General features: G+C 38.3%; 1 protein-coding gene across 2 annotated transcripts in view; it reads left to right on the top strand.

The window, feature by feature from the left end:
• Nucleotides 1-1,036: 1,036 nt before the first annotated feature.
• Nucleotides 1,037-22,549, top strand: part of filip1l (filamin A interacting protein 1-like) — a 40,882-nt gene continuing 19,369 nt past the window's right edge. The window contains exons 1-5 of one of the 2 annotated variants that reach the window (XM_051123451.1): nt 1,037-1,154; nt 6,706-6,797; nt 14,975-15,242; nt 16,903-17,076; nt 17,152-17,330. In XM_051123451.1, coding sequence (XP_050979408.1) covers nt 14,985-15,242; nt 16,903-17,076; nt 17,152-17,330 — 611 coding nt within the window. In that variant the 5' untranslated portion in view covers nt 1,037-1,154; nt 6,706-6,797; nt 14,975-14,984. The remainder of the gene's footprint in view (nt 1,155-6,705; nt 6,798-14,974; nt 15,243-16,902; nt 17,077-17,151; nt 17,331-22,549) is intronic. The other variant, XM_051123452.1, reaches the window with a different exon arrangement.

Genomic DNA, 22,549 nt, shown 5'->3' with positions numbered 1-22,549 from the left:
ATCATTTCTTTAGACATAATTAATATTATTAAGAATGACAAATTAACAACAATAATAAAATATATCTTTTTTAATATTATTGTATTTTTAATTGTTTATTATTATATTATAAGTTAATTATATTTAATTACAAAAAGTTAGCATGAGATTTTAATATCATATTACAATAATTTAATGACAAATTAATAATGCAATTAATATGAATAAAAATGACAATATAATAATAATTTATTATTTACTTAATTTTTCTTAATATAATAAGAATGAGAAAAATATACAATTAGAGTTTTATTTAAATTATTTGTGCAGCCTTGTATATCTTAATTTTAAATGTGATTATTGTTGTTTTATCAACTCAAAAACTCAAAAAAAATTGAGAAACTTTACTTGTTCTTTGAGTATTTTCGCTGAGCGTGTTCTAGGTTCATCTGTCACTAGTTTAATCTTTGTTTAAATATTTCTCTGAATAAACCGTGTGACTGTGATGATGATGTCATTTCCTGTGGGCTTTCAATGGCCCCATCAATGTCAAACCAATCTCATGGTTTGTTCTGTGAAAAGTACGACAGGTGTGATTGACAGCGTCTCCATGGTAACGGCTCGTAAATACGATGTAAAGAAGATATTTTCTGATGGAGAAACAAAATGACAGCTGTGTGTTTTATGAGGCCCGTAAACAAACACACAACACAGAAACGCCCCCGCTCAGACGTACAGTGTGTTACAGTGGACGTTCATGCAATGTTTTTTTAAATTTTGTTTGCAAAATGATACAATGTAACATCTGCACAGAACTAAGAACTGACATTTTTGATAACTGGGTGCACAAACACAAACTCTCTCTCTCTCTCTCTCTCTCTCACACACACACACACACACACACATTCTCACACTTCTTCTTTCTCTAGATTGCAGTTCTGGACATTCATGAGGTGCATCCTGGGACTCTTCTGAGCCCTGAGTGTGTGTGTGTGTGTGTGTTATATTTAGCTGTAGCTCTGATATCTGCTGTCTCTCCTCCCACTGCAGCCCCCACCGTCTCTCTCTCTCTCTCTCTCTCTGTCTGTCTGTCATTCACTCTCTGAATGTGACTGAATCACAGTAGCAGACGCTCTGGAGGAGAAGAGAAGCAGCGTGAGATCAGAAGAGTTGAGGTGAGACGTTTGACATGCTGTGTGCTGCGATCGCTCGGTGTGTGTGTGTGTGTGTGTGTGTGTGTTCTGCTCGAATGGATGTGTGTTTTATATGTAGCACACACTGCAGACGGTGAGGTGTCAGACCAGCAGAGTCTCTGTGTGTTTGAGATCAAGATGAAGCATCACATTCAGACCTGCTGATTCTGTCTGTAATATCACATCTGTGAGCAGTGAATGTACATGCATGTGCAAACAGTCTCTCAGCTGCAAAAATGTGTTTCAGTAATTATGGTAAAGTATAAATATCAAAATAAAAAAATTAGTCTGAAACATTGCTGTTTCAGTAAATATTTGCCTGTTATAACAATGAGCAGGATGTATTCTAGTCTAGTCTGTTGTGTTTATTTGAGTGTTTACAAGTGTTTTTGACAAATCGAGATAAAAACCCTTATTTCATTTAGTTGATGAGGCAATATTTTTCATTTAGTTTTACTTGATGTGCTGAAATAACTAAAACTGAAATAAAAATGAATGAAAACACATTTATAAACAACAAAACCTAATAAAAATGACATGTCTAAAATGAACATGAAAGCAGAAAATATTAAAAACTGAATTCAAGTATCTCAGTGAGACTAAAATAACTGGAGTCAGATTGAGCTGAATTTGCATTTTGGATTTTACAGCTGATTTAGTTTTATACTTGATGAGGTTTGCATCATCTGTTATTTTCTTGTTTAAGCTGCTTTAAATCCGTCTGTGCTGTATAAAGCGCTGTGGACACAGATCTGTGTAACGGTGAGATCAGCAGTGCTGAATGTTTAATGTGCAGCAGAATCGGCACGGCTGGATTTGTTGTGGATTCTGCTGCACTGAGAGCTGTTTCTCCTGCACATGGATTGAAGCTCATGCTCCAGAGATGCAGGGCTCGGGTTTCAACCTTTCACCGGCCGCCTTTGGAAAGCGGCGTGTGTGAGAGACGGATGGAGACACTGATACGCGCTGGCCGGGATCCCGTCATTCCCACCATGTGGCTCTGAGATCCACAAACAAGATCAAACTCATTGCCACTAAACTGTAAATGCGCTTCCAGAGCGACCGCACGCATTCACACAATCCACGGCCAACACAGGCCGGGGTCTGACTGTCCGCCCTGAACTCGTTTAATCAGAAGCGACAGACGAGCGTTCGTAATCTACTGAAATCCAGACACGCGGTCTGCCGGCGATCACACCTTCTGGTGTGAAAAGCTGAGCAGATCTGAGATGTGAAGTGAGTTTAAGGTGGATGAGGATTATGGATTATCAGTGATTTGCCTGTAAACGGGTTTGTCTCACTCGTTTGGTTTGTTCTTGTGTGTTTAACGGCTTCATCTCGTACAGATGAGGGAATATTTGAGTGAGGAGCAGAAACAGTGAATGCTTATGATTTTGGAGGATCAATAAGAGCTTCTATGTGCTGTTTCTGTGACATCAGCATGAATTATGATTATGGATATGGTTAGGTTTAGGACATTTTTTGTCCAAATATCTGAGAACACTTTGAAATTTGAGATTCAAACTTATTATAAACCTGGACAGTTTTTATTTAAAACCTAGAGCTTTCAATTTTATCTATAATTAGATTGTATTTATGTAATGATGTGTCTTTTTTTATACTTTTATAGTTGTAGTTTGTGCTATTTGTCTATATGGTTTTTTAATTCAATTTTTTAAAGTTAAACTACATGATTTTTATTTATTTATTTTATTTTATTTTATTTTATTTCAGTTAATGTTTGTTGGTTGGTTGGTTACCTATAATAACCCTGACTCCAGAGGTGCTGAAAACACCAAGTACTGAGTCATTCTCTCATTTTATTTTCCACTGCAACTTTCACTGACTCATAATTTGTGATCCTGGAGCACAAAACCAGTCTTAAATATCACAGGTATATTTGTAGCAACAGCCAACAATACATTGTATGGGTCAAAATGATCAATGTTTCTTTTAGGCCAAAAATCATTAGGATATTAAGTAAATATCGTGTTCCATGTTGATATTTTGTAAATTTCCTGCTGTAATATTTATCAAACTTGATGTTTGATTAGTAATACGCATTGCTAAGAACTTCATTTGGACAACTTTGAAAGTGATTTTCTCAATATTTAGATTTTTTTTGCACCCTCAGATTCCAGATTTGCAAATATTTGTATCTCAGCCAAATATTGTCCTATCCTAAGCTTATTTATTCAGATTTCAGGTGATGTACAAATCTCAGTTTCAAAAAAATGACCCTTATGACTTGTTATAACCCTAACCCTAGAAAAACACAGAATGTGAGTATTTCCTCTAGTGGTCTGAGACGTTTGGTCTCCAGTCATCCATTCAGACGTTCATCTTGTGTTTTATCTCTACCGTTCGTTCTCGTGACGTAACATCCACGTCATAATGTCTGGATTTGTGAGATGCGTGTCTGCTGGAGTTTTCGATCGTCCTCTGGTTAGTGTGACTGACAGTACTGGGGAAGCAGAGCAGCTGTCGATAATTAGTGTTTGGACACCTTTAGGACGGATTAAACACGTCAAACACGCGGCTTCCGTGAGCACGTCAAATAAAACAACTGCGGTTTAGTGCTGTACATGAGATTCACACTGCTGCTGCTGCTCAGGACCCGCGGGTTTGACGCCGCTGATGACGCGTGACGGGACAGACGCGCAACAACTCAATCCTGTAAACACTGAGAGTGAATCCTGCTGTTCAACACAAACTCCTGCAGCTTCAGATGCACTGAGAGCTTTATCAGAGCCGCGCTTCATCTCCATCACAGCAGCAGATCTGCTGATGCTCGTCATGAATCAGTCTGTTTTCCTGTACAAACATCTAAACATTCTTACATCACGATATATTCACTGGAGAAGCGCCATGATGTGACAAAAGACGTCTTGCTTTTTTGAGAAACTGATTAAAGTGAAGTGACTTTGTGCTTAAAACAAGAGGAAATGTCTGCTGGTGGGGTCAGAAAAATAAAATAATTTTCATGAACTTTAGATATTTGTGCTGGAACACAGAACGGAAATATTGACAAGGGCATCATTTTATGCAGTGAATTGATGATAAAACACTGGAAGATGAAGATCAGCTTTCCACATATCAGTGAAACAAAGTCATTTCTAAAACTTAACACCAGTTTACACCTACCAAAATCTTCAAACTATTAAACATACTTCAGATGTTAAACACAGGCTTTATCACACCAACATGAGAAACGAGAACCCATGTTTTGGCTGGTTGCTAGGGTGTTGCTGTGCAGTTGCTAGGGTGTTTTGGATGGTTGCTAGGGTGTTTTGGATGGTTGCTTGGGTGTCTAGTTTCACTTGATGTACTAAAATGACTCAATTTAAAACTGAAATTAAAACATTTAGACATCTGGACACGCACAAAAAAGTGACTAAAAATAACAGTTTTAACTGAAATGAAAATACGAAATTCAAACAAAAAAACTATAGCAGTATCTCAGTGATACTGAAATACTCGTGTCTGATCATCTGTTTTTAGCCGCTCTATTGTGGATGTTGTGGGAGCGTAACGCGAGGGTCACTATGGTAACGGGGGTGTGTCGTGGGCGGGGCCTCGTCAGTGTTTGTGCGGTTGTCCCGGCAGCAGCGGTGTCAGTCTGATGCGAGTGTGATGTTGGTCAGATAGTCAGCAGCACTCGGGTCAGCCACGCTCCGTTTTAGATCAGGGATCCAGTTTCCAGCGCTCTGGGAAAAAGCCTATTAATAGCGGTCAGAGGAGCAAACTTCTCACACATTGATTAGCCGAGGCTTATTCTGGATAATGAGATTTGTGCAGCATGTGTTCTGTTCTTCTTACTGCTGGTTTTCTGAGGAACTAGAGATGAAACATCTGACCGTCCTAGAATCTGTCTGCTCAAAGGTCTCAGTTGTGTTTCAGCAGAGAGACATTAAAAATAGACTCGAGTGAACGAGGAGAACAGATCAGATCATCTGAGTCAGACGCTTTTATTTCTAGCTCTTCACAATACAACACATGAAGCTGCTTCTGTTCCATAATGATCTTCTCCTCACAAAATCTGAGATCTGAAAACTACAACAACAAATATCAAGAATGATATGACTATAACAATAACTATAATGATAACTAAAGTGATAACCCTAACTGTAATGATGTCAATGGTGTGTGTGTGTGTGCAATTGTTAATCATGTTAGCAACATACTAGTAACTTCTTAATCATGCTAACAACATGCTAATCATAATAATGTGCTAGTCACTTGATAATCATGCTAACAACATGCTAGTAACATGCTAATCATGCGAGAATCATGCAAGTAACTTCTTAATCAAGCTAACAACATGCTAGTAACATGCTAATCATGCTAACAACATGCTAGTAACTTGTTAATCATGCTAGCAACATGCTGGTAAGTTGCTAGTCATACTAGAAACATGGTAGCAACTTCTTAATAATGCTAACGACACACTAGCAACATGCTAATCATGATAACGTGCTAGTACTTGATAATCATGTAAACAAGATGCTAGCAACATGCTAGTAACTTGTTAATCATGCTAACAACATGCTAGTAACATGCTAATCATGCTAGTATTAAGCAAGTAACGTGCTAATCATGCTAGTAACATGTTAATCATGCTAACAACATAATAGTAAGTTGCTAATCATGCTAACAACATAATAATAAGTTGCTAATCATGTTAGAAACATGCTAGCATGCTAATTATGCTAATAAAATGCCAGTAACATGCTAGTAACTTGGTAATCATGCTAATAACACAGTAGTAACTTGCTAATTATGCTAGCAACATGTTAGTAACTTGTTAATCATGCTAGAAACATGGTAGTAATTTGGTAATCATGGTAGCAACATGCTATTTACATGCTAATCATGCTAGTCACTTGCTAATCATGCTAGCAACATGCTAGAAACATACTAGTAACAATATCAATGTAATCTGTCTAAATTCTCAAACTTCAAGCTTTTACAGCTGCTTTAAGCTTTCAAGCTAAGCTTTCTCAAGCCAACCTTAAGTTTGTCTTGACAAACGTTTTTATCTAGTTACAGTTAACATTATTATGTATTGAAACTATAACAATAACTATAATGATAACAATAACTGTATTGATGTGTGTGTGCAGTGCTCAATGTGTGGTCTGCATTTATTCATTAATGAATGCCGTTCTGTGGCTGAAGTATCTGCATTTCTGTGTGTTGCTCTATTAATATGTCATGAAATTATTCGCTGTGTGTTTGAGTGTCATTCCAGGCGTCTCATTGAAATGCCGTCACATCAGCGTGTCTTACGGTGTGAGTTTTCCTCGTCTGGATAAATATACCCGCTGCGACTGCGTACGGTGGGCTTTAATTGGCCAAAAATGCCGCCCGTCGTGTGCCGATCATAATTTCCTTTGTTAGCGGCCGCTCTCTGTGGATCAGAGGCCTAAATCTGACCAGCGGGGTCCGGAGTGTCAGCGCGGCCTTGTTCCCCTCTGGCATTCGTCAGATGACAGCAGCAATTATCAAGCTATTTTCTGTCTTTGACCCGCAGCTCTGTGACGCACGAGGAGCCGCAGGAGCACACGGGCCGTCCGGACGCGTCCTGCATGAACCGCAGCGTGATCCCGCCGCACACACGCTGAGGTGAGTTCGACCGGCTCACGACCGCTCTCATCCCCACACTAACAGTGATCGCGATCAGATGATGAGTGTGTGTGCAGTAGTGAATCCACAGATTTGCTGCTGCTTGTCTACATGTGCATCATACAGAAGAACACTGTATCCCACAATGCACCGCACTGACCTGACATTCATTTTCCAGACTGAGCAGTAAACACTAGAGGCCCACTCCATAAACTAACACTGTTATGATAACTATAGTGATAACTATCACATTAACTATAATGATAATGATAATTATATATACTGTTTCTCCTGTAGTTTACAGTACGCAGTGCGCCAGTGTCTCGTGTCATTGTGTACAGTCCACATTGTTCCAGCACTTTCTGAATGAAATGCTAAACGCTTGAGATTGATTTCCGTCTGGATCAATACACACCGGACTCTAGTGAAGAGCAGGCAGATGTTCCTGCAGACGGAGGAGATCAATGAGGAGACGCACATTAGCACAGATAAACTACAGCGTCTGTCTGGGGTGCGTTTACTTCTGCCTTCGTGACCTATTGATCAGACACACTGTGCGGCAGACCGAGTTACAGCTCTAGTTACACATGAACTAGTCAAAGGCTAAATCAGCCATCTGCATCTGTACTGATGGAATAAATCTGTGATTATGCAAGTGAAGCGAATCCACTCAAACTCGACTGATCTCTAGTAGATCATTTGCAGCAGTGACAGTGTGAAATAAGACTCAGTCCAAACAAGCCTCATTTACATATGAAGTAGGCATGTATGTGCAGTAAAATCTCTTTATTTTATTTAGCTTCTCATTTTAGTCCATTTCATGAAGAGCTGGCCTGCGGTGAAGTAACTGTGTGCGTATCAGATGAAGTGGTGCATGCATATCTGGTTTTTGGTCACTTCGCCCAACCATAAGCAGTTTAACCGAGAAGTTAATCGAAAGTCGAGCCGTAGCACTTGATGATAGCTGTAGTCGTACAGGTTTTCAGACAGCTGATGGGGTTTGCTAAAGTTAGTGCTGTGAAAGACACAATCAATCAGGATGTTGTGGTGTTGAACGGCCTGGAATCATCCGGCATATGGATGTCGTGTTTGTGCGTGCGCTCCATATGTCCGGTTTGCCGTGTGGCCGGTATTTTGTGCGTCTCGCACCCGTCGCTCAGTGTCGGGGTATCGAGTGACCCTAATTTTAGCGGCGAGGCTGCAGGCCGATCATACGCGCTGAGCACAGACGCGCAGCATCACAAATAAGGGCAGATTCACACGCATGGGTTTATTTTATGTGTGAAACCCAAATATTGCTGAAGGGTTTTTGTTGTTGTAATTTTAGCTCCGCTCTCATTGCACCTGCTCATTCAGACATGCATTAATTAATATAGCACTTGCATTAATTACTGGCTTTAATTAGCGAATCTCAGAGTAATTGTGCAGACGGTAGTTAAACACAGACTGCAGCTCATATCAGACTCATTCAGAGCTCCAGAAGCATGTTTATGATCTGATGAATGATGATCCAGAGAGACTTTGTTCTCATTGTTTACAGATGAATGTAAACACACACACACACACACACACACACACACAGCATTAATGTTCCCTGCCTGCTCATTTAAAACAATTGCAATATGCAGTGTTGTATGCAACGTTTCAAACTTTGTTGTCACATGAGCTCATCACTTCAGTTATCGTCACTGTAATAAAAAAGTAATGAGATTTTCACTTTACAATGCGGGTGCACAAATATGCATTAATTCATACTTAACTAAACCATTTATTAATGACTACTACATCAACAACTAATGAACATTCTATGTGATTCATAGATTAAGCAAATAGTACATTTTTATTAGTTAAATGTGTCATACTGTATTAGTTCCTAATAACATATTATATTAACTAATGATGTAAATTCATATGTTAATTACCACAGTGGTCAAAACTATGTACTTCAACTTACAGTTGTCTGCTTTAATTAATCATTAGCTAATGATTTGCAAATGTATCATTATGTTATGACTTTACTTGTTGAGGCACAGAACTGTTAACTAATTGTTAAGTAATATGTCATTGTGGTTATGGATTTAGAATTAGTTAGTCCTGTGCCTCAACAATATTATATAATCTGAAAGCTAAATAAATATTTCCATTGATTTATTTGTTATGATAGAAGAATATTTGGGCGAAATACAACTACTTTAGTATTTGGAATATGAGGGTGCAAAAATCAAAATATTGAGAAAAAGTTGTCTAAAGTTTTGATATATTTACAGTAGGAAATTTACAAAATATCTTCATGGAACATGATCTTTACTTAATATCCTAATAATTTTTGGCATAAATGAATGAATAATCAATAATTTTGACCCGTACTATGTATTGTTGGCTATTGCTACTGATATACCCGTGATACTTAACACTGGTTTTGTGCTCCAGGGTCAAATTTGTGCACCTGTACTGTAAAGTGTTACCAAATTGATTCATCTGATTCATCACATTGTAAATGGAAGGTTGGCGTAGTGCATTGTGGGATACAGTATCTCAAGTGTGTTTACGGTACACTGTAAGAAATAATTTTTCTATGTTGTAAACAAAGATTATTTTTTACATGAAAATACTATTTCAGGTTTTCTACTTCAAAATGTCCTGTTTTATTTGATGTGTTGTGAAATTTACTACAGATTTCTTAGTGAAAATGTTACAAAAAAGTAAATTATCTTGTGTTAAAACACACACACACACACACACACACACACACACACACACACACACACACACACACGTCTGGTTTATTATCTTTGTGGGGACTCTCCATAGGTGCAATGGTTTTTATACTGTCCACACTGTATTTTCTATCCCCTTACCCTAACCCTACCCCTAAACCTAACCCTTACAGAAAACCTTCTGCATTTTTACATTTTCAAAAAAACTTATTCTGTATGATTTATAAACTTGTTTCCCCTTGGGAACCTCAATTTAGGTCCCCACAGTGACACGAGTCCCCATGAGTGTGTATTCAGGTTTTGGTCCCCACCAGGATATAAAAACAAGAACACACACACACACACACACAGAGATGTGATGCTGACCCATCAGTATTAGAGGAGTTTGACTCACTGCTGCCATCTGCTGATCACTGAATGCATGTGTGTGTGTGTGTGTGTGTGTGTGTCAGATGATTCCCGCTGCACCTGTCGTCTGATATCTGAATCCGTGTTCTCATTTCCACGGAAGTTGAAGGGGTTTTCCCCGTTTCCGTGTTTCAGCACTATCAGCCTGTTAAACAATGACATGATGATTTCGCAAGCTGAGGTCATGGGATGTCGTTTCCATGGCAACCGCAGCAGCACACACTGCAAGCGCGGGTCCGAACGCAGATCGTGACCCACTTCGGTCCTGGACGCTTTCCCAGAACATCTGATGTGAGGGAGTTCATCACGGTCATTTCTGACATTAGACTCCGTGTTGATCAAAATTACCCTCAAATCTTAAAATAATCGATGAACTGCATCGAATGAAGTGTTATTTTAATGTGTGTTGTGTTCTTGTGTGTTGGTCAGAAGCGCAGTGAGTTCCAGCGGAGTTTAAAGAGCACTTGCAGGTTTTTAGCTCAGCGTTCAGGAATTCAGGAATTCAGGAATTCAGGAATATTCTCGTTATGACCTCACCGGGACGAGCCTCTGTTGCCATGGAGATTTCATCAGTGTTTGTCAATAGTGATGGTTGCGTGTGATGACGCGTTCTCCGATCCGAGCTCCGGCCGCGTCGTAGTTCAGTCCGTTTGAGGAATGAGCAGAATCTGGGTCAGTACTGAGGTGCCACATTTCTCAGATATGTGATGAAGACCAGCAGAACCAAACAAACCCAGACAGACCGACAACAGATCCGTCACAAACATCTGTCATCTGTCTCTGCATGTGTTTCAAAAACACTCTTTTAATAATCGCATCCTTCCTGTTATTCTCAGGCTGTCATTTATCTGCAGAAGTGTTTATCAACAACATTTGACAAGTATTACAGAGAGAAAGAGAGATCGTCTGAATCATCCGCAGAACCGTCTCTGCTTGAGCTCTGTTTTAAATCAAGCGCAAATGAACATTCGCTGAAAATTTCGCATCACTGTCTCACCAGTGGATGTGAATGGGTGCCGTCAGAATGAGAGTCTGATAAAAACATCACAATAATCCACAAGTAATCCACACCACTCCAGTCCATCAGTTCACATCTTGAGATGAAACAAATCCATCGTTAAGACATTTTGAACTAAAAGTCCATAATTCATAATAACGCTGCTCTGGTCTGAATCAGGAGAGAAATCTGCACAGATCAAACACTGTTTACAAGACAAAACAGCTGTAAACGAATATGTGGTTGATTTTGATGCGGGAGACAACAGGAGATGCACTTTTTCACTGCAGAAAGCGTTATTATGTAATTTAGGAAAATCAGATGTTCGTGCCGCTCGGCTCCGTTTTGTGTGTTAATGAGAAACTCTCGTGCGTCTGCTCAATTCACAAACCTAAATGAAACGTTTGACAAACATTGCAGTGGGTCTGGTTTGGTTGATGTAATGATGTCTATTCTCAACTAAAGTACAGCCTCTCAACCTCGTGGAGTTTTTCATAATCCAAATATGTAAACAGCACGTCATATCGTGATTACTTTATTTGTTTTATCTCAGCTGCGGTTTCTAGAACATTTTAAATGTACTCAGACGTAAGGCTGTGAGTATGCGCTGGATTGTGTATGAGGTCAGTCCATCACGACGGCTCCAAAAATGGTAAAGTCCTGATGTTTTTAGGTGGCACCTACAGTAAATATAGTGTGCATGCACAGCTTTCAGATTTGAGATGTCTCTTTATCTTAAATGGTTTAAAATCCCCCTCATTTGGGGTTGATTATCTCTGATGTGGGAGCAGACAGGAGCCCAAATGTTCACAGATATACAGCCGACTTTATTCATGCGCTTTAAGGAATGCACAGATATAATATAAGCATAACAAATAATAAAAATGAACAGTGATTCACATTAACTATGTTTGTGATTGGCATACAATAACGTAAAGGGGCCAGTGACCACCAGGGGGCCTCGTTAAACTTCCAAGGGGATTTAATAATCCTTAAAATGACTTGTATGATTCAAGATCAAAGTGTTTAAATGACCCCAAGACAAGTCCACTCTTTGTCCGAAACAATATATAAAGACCATTTTATTTAGGATGACATGCACGCCTGCTGCTTTGTTAGTAAAAATAAACAATTTAACATATGATTCTTTTTAAGTTGTGCATCTGTATTTAAATAATTAAAATAAACCCAGTAAAATAAAAACAAAACACTGGTGGTTTTGCAATGCAAATGCACAGATTTAATCACATTATAAAAAATGAGGACAATTAAACATGCACTGACCCTTGTTTGATCTAAATGTGTGCGTGTGTTTTAACTGTATATTTGCAGTGTCAGGGAGTAACTGGTTACGTGTAACAGCGTTACGTAATTTAATTCCAAAGTAAAATGCAACTGTAATCAGTTACAGAGAAAAGATGTGTCATTAAATTACAGTTATGAAAATTGTAACAATTCCAAAGTGGGTCACATCTGAATATTTTCACACACATTTTGTGGGGACATTCTCTAGGCGTAATGGTTTTTACACTGCACAAACTGTGTGAGAGAAGCGTGTGTGAACTGATTTACTCTCACAAATCCCTGAACAAAACACCTCATCTGCAGTTACACAACTGAAAACACACACTCTCTCTCTCACACACACACAGCCTGAGGGCCAGACGGCGTACGCAAATGCTTGTTCTCAGTCTTTTGTGTTGTTGATTATGTAATGTATAAAACTGACAGATGAGAGCAAATCCTGCTCACGCTATATGACCATCAACACACACAAACACAACCGACCGGTTTTGATCGCCTGCTGAAATGCTGCTGTCCGTCTCTCTCTCCTCTTGACATCAGCCTGCTGGAATGTGTGTGTGTGTGTGTGTGTGTGTGTGTGTGTGAGGAAGAGGTGTGGTGTGTGTTTAGTCACACCTGTGTTCTCACCTTCTGACCCGCGCGTTGAAGAGCCCGGCATTAGCTCCAGCGATGATGTCATCTGATTTGAGATCAGCTCATGTTTGACCTCTGACCCACAGTTCAGTTCCTCTTCCTGAATGACAGAGATCTTAAAAAGAAAACATAATTTAGCTTGTCTAATACTACTAACTGAGTAACTGAAGTGTGGAAGATACAGAGCAAATTGACATTTTTCTGGAAACGTACATTTATTTGACACATTAAAATAATAATTTAAAATTGTGATCTTTTCTTCTGTATTGCAAAGGACATTCGAGTTCAACAGATTATCAGTAAAGAATAAATGTAGGGCGGGACTTAGTTCTGAGCATCAGTTGTTGATTGGATGTTGAGATGTGGGCGGGGCACATGCAGATGAGCGTCAGCCTTAGAGGCGGAGTTTAAGAGCAGTAAATGATTGGAGAAATTTAATTATGACATTCTGATTAAACAATTTTTAACACTCATATAGTCAATCAAAGATTATACAAGAAACAAAATCCAGAAGAATTTTATCCACGCCATTATAATTAATATATTTTCTCTTTCTACTGGCGGGTGGTTTCGAGCCAATCCCGTGAGCTGAAAATGTCATGTGACTCAAGAGGTCTCAAGAGAAATCTGTCAATAGTAAAACACTGACTGTATCAGGGGTGGCGAATGTTGTTCCTGCACAGTGTTGCTTCGACCCTAATCAAACACACCTGAACAAGCTAATCAAGGTGTGAAGGGTGACTAGAAAGCAACAAGCAGGTGAGTTTTAATTAGGGTTGGAGCTGAACTCTGCAGGGCTGCGGCTCTCCACCCCTGGACTATAATATCATGAAATATAGATGTGAGTGAATGGAGTCTGAAGCTGCAGTTACACTATTGACCAGCAGGGGCTCCTGAACACGTGCAGGAAGGCATTTTATTGTCATATGTCAAGCAAACCCTGAAACAGGAAGTGACATCACAGAGGTCAGCCATAAACCCTCATGTCTGTGTGAAGGTCAGTAAATCACCAGATGAAATGGCAAGTTCAGTTCAGGTTCAGAAAGTGACTATAATTCATGACGTCTGTAAAAACAAATACTGGAGAATTTCAGAAGACGAATAATGATTAGATGTGTGTGTATGATCATGTGTTTTCAATGTGTGTGAAAGTATATGATTAGTTTTTACTGGCTGGCTACAATACTGGACATGTTCGTAGAAACTGTAAGTTTTTGTGCACTGCAAAATCAGATTTTCTGACTCAGTGTTGTCTTGTTTTTCAGTACAAACATTCTGAAGTCAAAATTAAGATACTTACTTAAGATATTAGAAGGATCACAACTGAGAGTTTAAGCTTAAAATGGAAAAACAATTCTGCCAATGGGGTCAGAAAAATCAACTTAATTCAGAGGGAAAACGAAAGTATTTTTCTAACCTCGCTGACTAATTTTTTTTTTTAATACCAAAAGACTTGCTTCATTTTAATAAGTAATTTAGCTTTTCCAGTAAATGTGTCTTGACTTAAGAATGTTTAGAAATGTATTATGTAAAGCGAGACAGAGATACTGAGTGTGACATCATTTTCTGCAGGGTGTTTGTGTGACAGAGCTCGTTTAGTCCTGCAAGTTCATTCACATCTACGGCTGTTATCTTTCTTTTATAGATGACATCATGACAGATTCATGCTGTGTGTGTGTGTGTGTGTGTGTGTGTGTGTGTGTGTGACATCAGTGTGTGCCTGTGCCCAGAACATCTCCTCTTTATTAATGGATCAGCGCTGATCGGCCTGAACATGCTGTGCAAACACTCTCGTTTCACAGACTTCAGCTGCTTTTATATGAAGATAAAGAACGAACTCTACTCGTAAAATATGCTTTATGCCGTTTTACAATAGAAATGAAAGTGCCTTTCATCTGAATCATGTTTCTAATTGAGGACGTCTACAAAGAGAGGAGCTTTAAAGTTTGCGTCGCTCGTGCTGTTACTCTCCTGATTTTCACTGTGAAGCTGCTTGGAAATAATCTGGATTGTATGAAGCGCTGTACTTGACACGATTTGACTTTAGGTCCTGCACACTGTAACGTGGTTCGTGTTTTATGTGCCGTTTCCCACAATCCTGTGTGTTTCCCGCTCAGGTGCTCGATCATGCGTTCCCGCAGCAACAGTTTGGAGGACACGGTGAAGGCGAAGCTGTCTCCGCCCAGAGGACGAGCGCGGCAGCAGACGTCCGCGCGCGAGGACGGTCACGGCGTGAGACACGCTCATGAAGACACGGCCACCGTCCAGAGGAACCTGGCGGACGACAGACGGCGAGCGCAGAAAGAGCGAACGGCAGCCAAGAGCCGAGACCTTTCTCGAGACGATCTGCTCTTCCTCCTCAGCATGCTGGAAGGAGAACTGCAGGTCACGTCATAATCAAAATCACCTCACAATCGTCTATTTTCTAAATGCATGTTAGATTTTCTGCGTAGATCTTCTCTCTGGTGACGTATGCAGGATTTCTCCAATCATTCAGTGCTTTTAAACTCCGCCCCTTATGCTCATCTGCATACACTATTGAGAGCCACGCCCACATCTCAACATCCAATCAACAACCAATGCACAGAACCAAGTCCTGCCCTGCATTTGTTCTTTATTCTTGAAAACACAAAACCAGTCTGAAGTATCACGGGTATATTTGTAGCAATAACCCATTGTATGGGTCAAAATTATTGATTTTTCTTTTATGACAAAAATCATTAGGATATTAAGTAAAGATCACGTTCCATGAAGATATTTTGTAAATTTCCTGCTGTAAATTTATAAAACTTAATTTTTGATTAGTAATATGCATTGCTAAGAACTTCATTTGGACAAATTTAAGGGCGATTTTGTCAATATTTTGATTTTTTTTAAAATTTGTTTTGACCCTCAGATTCCAGTTTTTCCAAATAGTTGTATCTCGGTCAAATATTGTCCAATCCTAAAGACAATAATTTCAAAAAATTGACCCATATAACTGGTTGTGTGGTCCAGGGTCACAAATGTCACAGTATGAAAGAAAACATCCGGCTACACTTTCTGTCTATTTGAATCTGTAGATTTCAATGTCAGTTTATATCTTTAAAAAGTTTTTTTCCATTTCAGCAGCACTTACACACACCAAACTTAGCAGGTTTATTCCTGTCTGTATTCTGAAGGTTTGTACTGAGGGATTTGTTGATATATACCTGTCCTGAGTTTTTATAACATTTTATTCTTAAAAACATGGCGAAAACATTTTTTTTCCTGTCTGTTGACAGTATTTCCTGATTTAAGAAGTGATAAAAAGAGGTGTCTAAAATCCCCTCAGTAAAAATCTTCAGAATATAGACAGGAATAAAAACACATTTAAGTGTTTTTTTTATTGCACTTTATCCATTTGCGTCTGTCAATTTCAATGTCAATCCATATCTTTAAAGAGTTTTTTCTCCACCTCAGCAGCACTTACATACACCAAACTTAGCAGGTTTATTCCTCTCTATATTCTAGAGGGTTTTACTGAGGGGTTTGTTGATATATAGTTTCCCTGAGTTTTTATAACAGGGCATTCCTAAAAACACAGTGAAATTCATGTTTTCTGACTTCTGTTTCATGTTTTTTGAAATCCGCTCAGTAAAAACATTTAACTCCAAACTAGAATTTTGTACCTGGATTTATCCAGTCTTCAGATTTATGTTCTGGAAACGAATGTAAATTGTGGCGTATTGTTGCATATATAAATGTTTCAGAAAAATTCTAATACAAAAATATGTCAAGTTCTTAGTAGTAATCAGTCAAATGGGGAAGTATGGTGATGTTCATTAGTTAAATTTCACCTTTTCACCTGTGATGTCTTGACTTTTATGATCAAACCCTGTTAAAAGAAAACAGAGAGGCATCAGCCACTCCCTGATGAAATTAAACCAACATACATAAAGGAAAATTAATTAGAGCTCCAGGCAGTTAAAACTCATCCCATTTCAAATGGAAACACAGAAGCCCTTCACCGTAATGAATTCATAGATGTGTCTGTGTTTTAATGACACTCGTGTGTTTGCTGCAGGCCAGAGACGAGGTGATCACCGTCCTCAAAGCCGATAAAATCGATCTGGCTCTGCTGGAGGGCAAATACGGCTTCGTGACGCCGCAGAACGTGCTGAAAGCGCTGCAGAGAGACGCCATCCAGGCCAAGAGCGGCAGCTGGCAGGAGGACATCTACGAGAAGCCCATGAGCGAGGTACGAGAGTCTCCGTCAGGCTCCGCCGATCCACGCCGGCCCCTAGCGTGTTCTGAGCGTGTTTGTGTGTGTCAGTTGGACAGGCTGGTGGAGAAGCAGCGGGAAACCTACAGACGGATGCTGGAGCAGCTGCTGCTGGTGGAACGAGCTCACAGACAGACGCTCAACCGGCTGGAGGACGAGAAGAGGAACCACAGCGACTTCATGAGGAAGAGCGACGAGTTCACCAGCCTGCTGGAGCAGGACAGAGAGAGGTCAGAGCTGCGCTTTCTGTGTCCTGCCTTTCACCTCATGTAGAACTAAGTCCAAAGTCTATCGTTCAGTCCATAGACACAGCCTTTCACAGCGCGTGTGATCACACGAAACGTGAGCACGAGAAAACTTCATCCAGTCCAGAGACTGAATCAGTATCGTCATACAGACAAACGGGGCATTGTGGGTTAAATGTTGGTTGCATAAAATAATAACAATACAAATAATTTAATCATTTTTTAAACATTATTTTAATTTCACATTTGTATCATTTAATTAATTTTTGTAAGTGGGTCAAAGATGTTCAGATGTTACAAGTGATTTTATGTCTATAGAAACACAGTAAATGTAAGTAAAGGGTCTACTTTTAAGGTTTCAAATAAGTTGTTGGAGAATAAAATGTCCAAATTTGTTTGAAATAATAAACATTGTCATTCAGTGTAACACAATACTTATGTAAAAATTCAAACTACATACTTATTCTGACTTGTACAGATTAAAGTATATAAAAGACTAAGGGAGCATATTAAATTTTATTGTGTTTTAAATTAGTAAAAACGTCAAAACCAAAAGTAAATGTAAAAAATGTAGTATTACAACTAATTAGTATTTGGGGTGAAAGTAATTTGTCTTTTAATGTTATAAATTGATTTTTGTTGTAAATATGCCTGACAGGATTGTTACACCGAATGACATTTGAGTGGGTGCCTTCTGTAAATTAGGGGGAAAATGTATGATAATTATTTATTGCTCAGAAAAAACAAAAATGCAATTAAATTAAACTGAAAATTATTATTTTCTTTTTTTTTTTGGAAAAACAGCAATTATAAGCGGTACTACACTTACTGTTTTTATGCTTAAACCCTTTTTCATCTTTGACCCAAGTGCTTTAATTTTCTTTTCTTTTATACTTATTTAAATGTACCATTTTTATGATTCATTACATTTTAGTTTAATTTATCATGATTTATTTTATTTAGCTTTTTTGTCACTTAGCATTTCTATAGTTTGATTAGTTTTAGTATTGTATTTTTTTATTTTCAAATTATTTATTTAAATGTGCCATTTTTATGATTTGAATTTTAGTTAGGTCTAATTCAGTTTTTTTATTTTAACATTGTTTTAATTGAACATTTTTATCATTTAATTCATTTTTAGTAAGTGTTTTAACTTCTTTCAATTTTAAAATTAATTAATTATTTAAATGTGCCATTTTTATGATGTAATACATTTTAGTTAGTTTATTTGTTTTTTTTTATTATTTAACATTATTTTAATGAATTATTTTAATGATTTAATGAATATTGCTGTGTGAATGTGGCTGAATGGTCCTGACAGCTGTTGTGTAATTCACCACAACTAGTTGAAGTGATCATATTATCAGTGTTTGGATTGTTTGATTTGGCGGAGTGTGTGTGTGTGTGTGTGTGTGTGTATGTGTGTGAATGAGTGATGCTGTGTAAACTATAGATCATTGATATGACCCATGTGTGTGTGTGTGTGTGTGTGTGTGTGTGTGTGGCGCTGTGGTGTCGATCTGTGAAAGTGTGTCCTGCGTCTCTGTGCCGTTTGCTGTGGTTTATCGAGAGAATCACGACTCATTAAACGGATAACGATGCAGTCGGGAAAGGAAGGCTTTGTCCACACGTCTCTAGAAAGCGTACGAGATCCATCAGCGTTTTAATGGGACTGTTTGTTTATGTGTTCAGATCCCTGAAGCGCAGCATGCGTGTTGATCTATTGTTGCAGGATTCATTGTAGCAGCATGACATCATTTCCTCTCTGCCGCGCACTGACATTACATACACACGCGAGTATGCGCAGCAGAACGCGTCCGTCTGTCTCTCATCGTGTTCGATCGGGACGTTCCAGCTCAGCCCAGATTGCGAACGAGGAACCGAACTGAACCGTCCCGTTTGGACAGAGATCTGAGATCAAACACTTGTGCGTTTATATCCTGCCAGAGACATATTTAGCTAATGATGTTTCCATTTTCATTGCCTTACAAGGCTCTTAAAAATAAGTCTGAGTAGATGAAAATAAGCCGCGCCGATAATATATCCAGGAGCAGAAATAGATGCCTTTTTAAAGAAGGAATCGAATGCTGGCGTGAGTAAAAATATCCTGCGGGATTGAGACGCATTCACACTCGCTGCATGGCCTCCGACGAAGAGACTCGTCTTTCCAAAGGGAGTTAAATAAAGCAGGACGAGGCTTTCATTACGGATTCACCGACGGACAATGTCAAATCGAAATGATTTATATGCTTTTCACTAAAGGCACTCTTTCAAAGAAAATCACCATGTTAATCTTTAGAATATCTTAATATCTTCATGTCTTATAGTTGCATACATCACCATCATAGAAATAGCGTGAGAGTAATTACATTGTTATTTGCTGATGTGAACAAGAGATTTTGAGCTCTTTTGTAGAATTGTTATTGATAACAAAAACCAAACTTTAAACTAAAACTAAAAACAAACAAAAACATTGTTTTTATTTCTTTAAATAAAATAAATGCAAAGCAAAATAAAATATCAAAAATGTACTTATTTTATGTCAGATAGTTGAAAATCAGAAGGAAATCATTTCTTTCATTTTCTTTTAGTTTAACCTGATGTTCTAAAATAGCTAAAACTGAAAAAACAATTAATAAGAACTATTTTTTTTTTTTACAAACAACTAATAAAAATGACAAAAACACAACAAAATTACAAAAACTTTAACCAAAATTAAAATGAAAAGGGAAAAGAGAAAAATAAAAGCCACTTCAAAATATTAATAAAAAATAAAATAGTATGTAAATGATGCTAAAATAAGACTGCTCTTCAGTTGGGTTGGTTGAGCCGTACAAACTAGTTAAAACACATTCATCACAACACAAAATCATATTGCACTGTAAAAAAATAAATAAAATAATTTTAACTTATTTGAACCAAAAACATAAGCCTTCAGTTTTTTAAGTGTAATCAACTGTCGTTGCAACTTAAATGACATTAAACCAACTTAGAAATTATGCTGAATTGAAATTGCTCAACTTATTTTGATGCGTTAAACATGATTTTGATGTGATTTTTCTGTGGTCTGAGAGCTGAAGATCCAGATGTAGTGTGTGTTCATTGATCTTCTCCTGTGAGTGAACGAACATTAATGCCAAATCAAACACTGCAGACGTGTTTACAGATGTGTGTCAGTGAATGTGAGCTCATTCGGCCCCGGGCCCTTCAGTGTATGATGTAATGTGATTACATATCTGTGATAGAGCTCTCTAAACCACACACACACACACACAATAAACACACACTAAGCTCATACAGCACTCCCACGCGCACACACACACTCAAACACACTTGTACATACTTGCTCACTTGTGCGTGTACTTGAGTTTTTCCCATTTGCTCTCTTTACATTGACTGTCACTCTGTAGAGACTAATACAATCACACACAACAATCATTTATTACTAAATAGATCAAACTATTTCAAATACAGTGAATTAAGCTACAAACTCCTTCATAATGCACAGTGTTTCCATCTAACATGTATTTTGAGCTGCAGCTCGTCATATTAATGCAGTGTTTCACTAGTTAGCAGTAAACCGGTTACCTCACCTCAGTATAGAGTAGATTTGTGTTGGATTTCATCTTTGGAATGGAAATATGGATATTTTATTTGTAAACATCATACTTTTCCGCTTATTTCAGTTAATGTCATTAAACTAGCGAGTTAAGCCAGTAGTAGTACTGACAGTGTCGTGTAAACATGACTGAAGACAAGAAAAGCGGACGAACAGATGAACCGAATCAACTGAGTGAGTCATTTATACTGGAACCGCTCCGATTGATTCAAACTCGTGACTTTGATCATTCAGTTCAAGTGATTCACTAGCAAAACCCACATCAAAAGAGCCATTCATTTTTGAATTTCCACATCGATTGTAATGATTATAAATAGCACGTATGGTGACGGGTGAAACGGAGCTTTTCGAAACTCCCAATCAATTAGAACAATTGAGTCATACATGATTCACTGTCTTGAAGCGCTACAATCATGAATCGTTTTAGATCGGGACTTCAAAGCGCGTATCGTGACTGATTCGATTCAGATGGGGACTCCTGATCTGAAATTATGGTTTGCGAATCATTTGGGACCTCGGAGCGAGTATCGCAAACAGTAAACATGTTTTTTTTTTGTATAACCACAGTTTTACTACAAATGATGGTTAAACTGAATTTGTGGTTACCATGGTTTAACTATAGTAGTCATGTTTTTTCACCTTAAAAAGATAGGATGAATATAGAATTACAATTTTCATTGTTTTAGGATTAACAGAGTTTTCATAAACTTCTCTAGAGTAACTTTGAATGAAGAAAAGAAAGGTTTAGAGCCAGTCATGTTTTGTTTATGTATGTGAAATTCAGCTAGCAGGAAACACAAAAGAATTGTTCTATTTTCCTATATTCTTTTTCAAGTAGTCAAACAATCCAGAGGAAACATCTTTAAAGCAGAAAGAAAAGTCACTTACTTATGACTCAATCTGATCAAAATGTGTTTCATTGGCAAACAAGTGAATGAATCTTCCTCACAAGAGACAAAAACAGCAACTCACTTCAATGTCTGACTGATATTATAATCACGTCCATAAGCTTTTAGTGAAATTTGGATGAACCCATGAATCTGTTGTTTGATCTCTTCATATTTAAGGAGTGAAGTATAGTTTACAAAGTCAGACATCGCTTGTTATGTAGAATTTAGTAGACGCTGTGACATGACCCTACCAATATACACACACTAATAAACTGACCTGGCAATTCAAACAATTAAATATCTGTTGTCTGCCGTTATGACCCATCAATGCCAAAATCAAAGCTTGGCGTACACACACACACACACACACACACACACACACACACACACATACACACACACACACACACACACATACACTCTTGTGCTCTTACATGCACACACACTTGAACACACACACACACACACACATGAACTTACACTCTTGCACGCTCACACTCACACACATGCTTGCACACTCATATGTGTACGTACACAGTCACACACTCTTGGACACACACACACACACACTGTGGGTTGTTTTAGGTCTCGTTTTCTTCTCCCCCTCTCAAATGTGCTTTTTTTTTCCTCTGGAAAGAGCCGAATGCCTTGTAAGGAATAGTGCTGGATTACAGAGGAATCTTCAGGAGTTTCCA

This window comes from Labeo rohita, chromosome 11 (genome assembly GCF_022985175.1).
Source record: "Labeo rohita strain BAU-BD-2019 chromosome 11, IGBB_LRoh.1.0, whole genome shotgun sequence".
NCBI lineage: Eukaryota > Metazoa > Chordata > Actinopteri > Cypriniformes > Cyprinidae > Labeo > Labeo rohita.
This window is presented reverse-complemented; position numbering and strand designations above follow the sequence as displayed.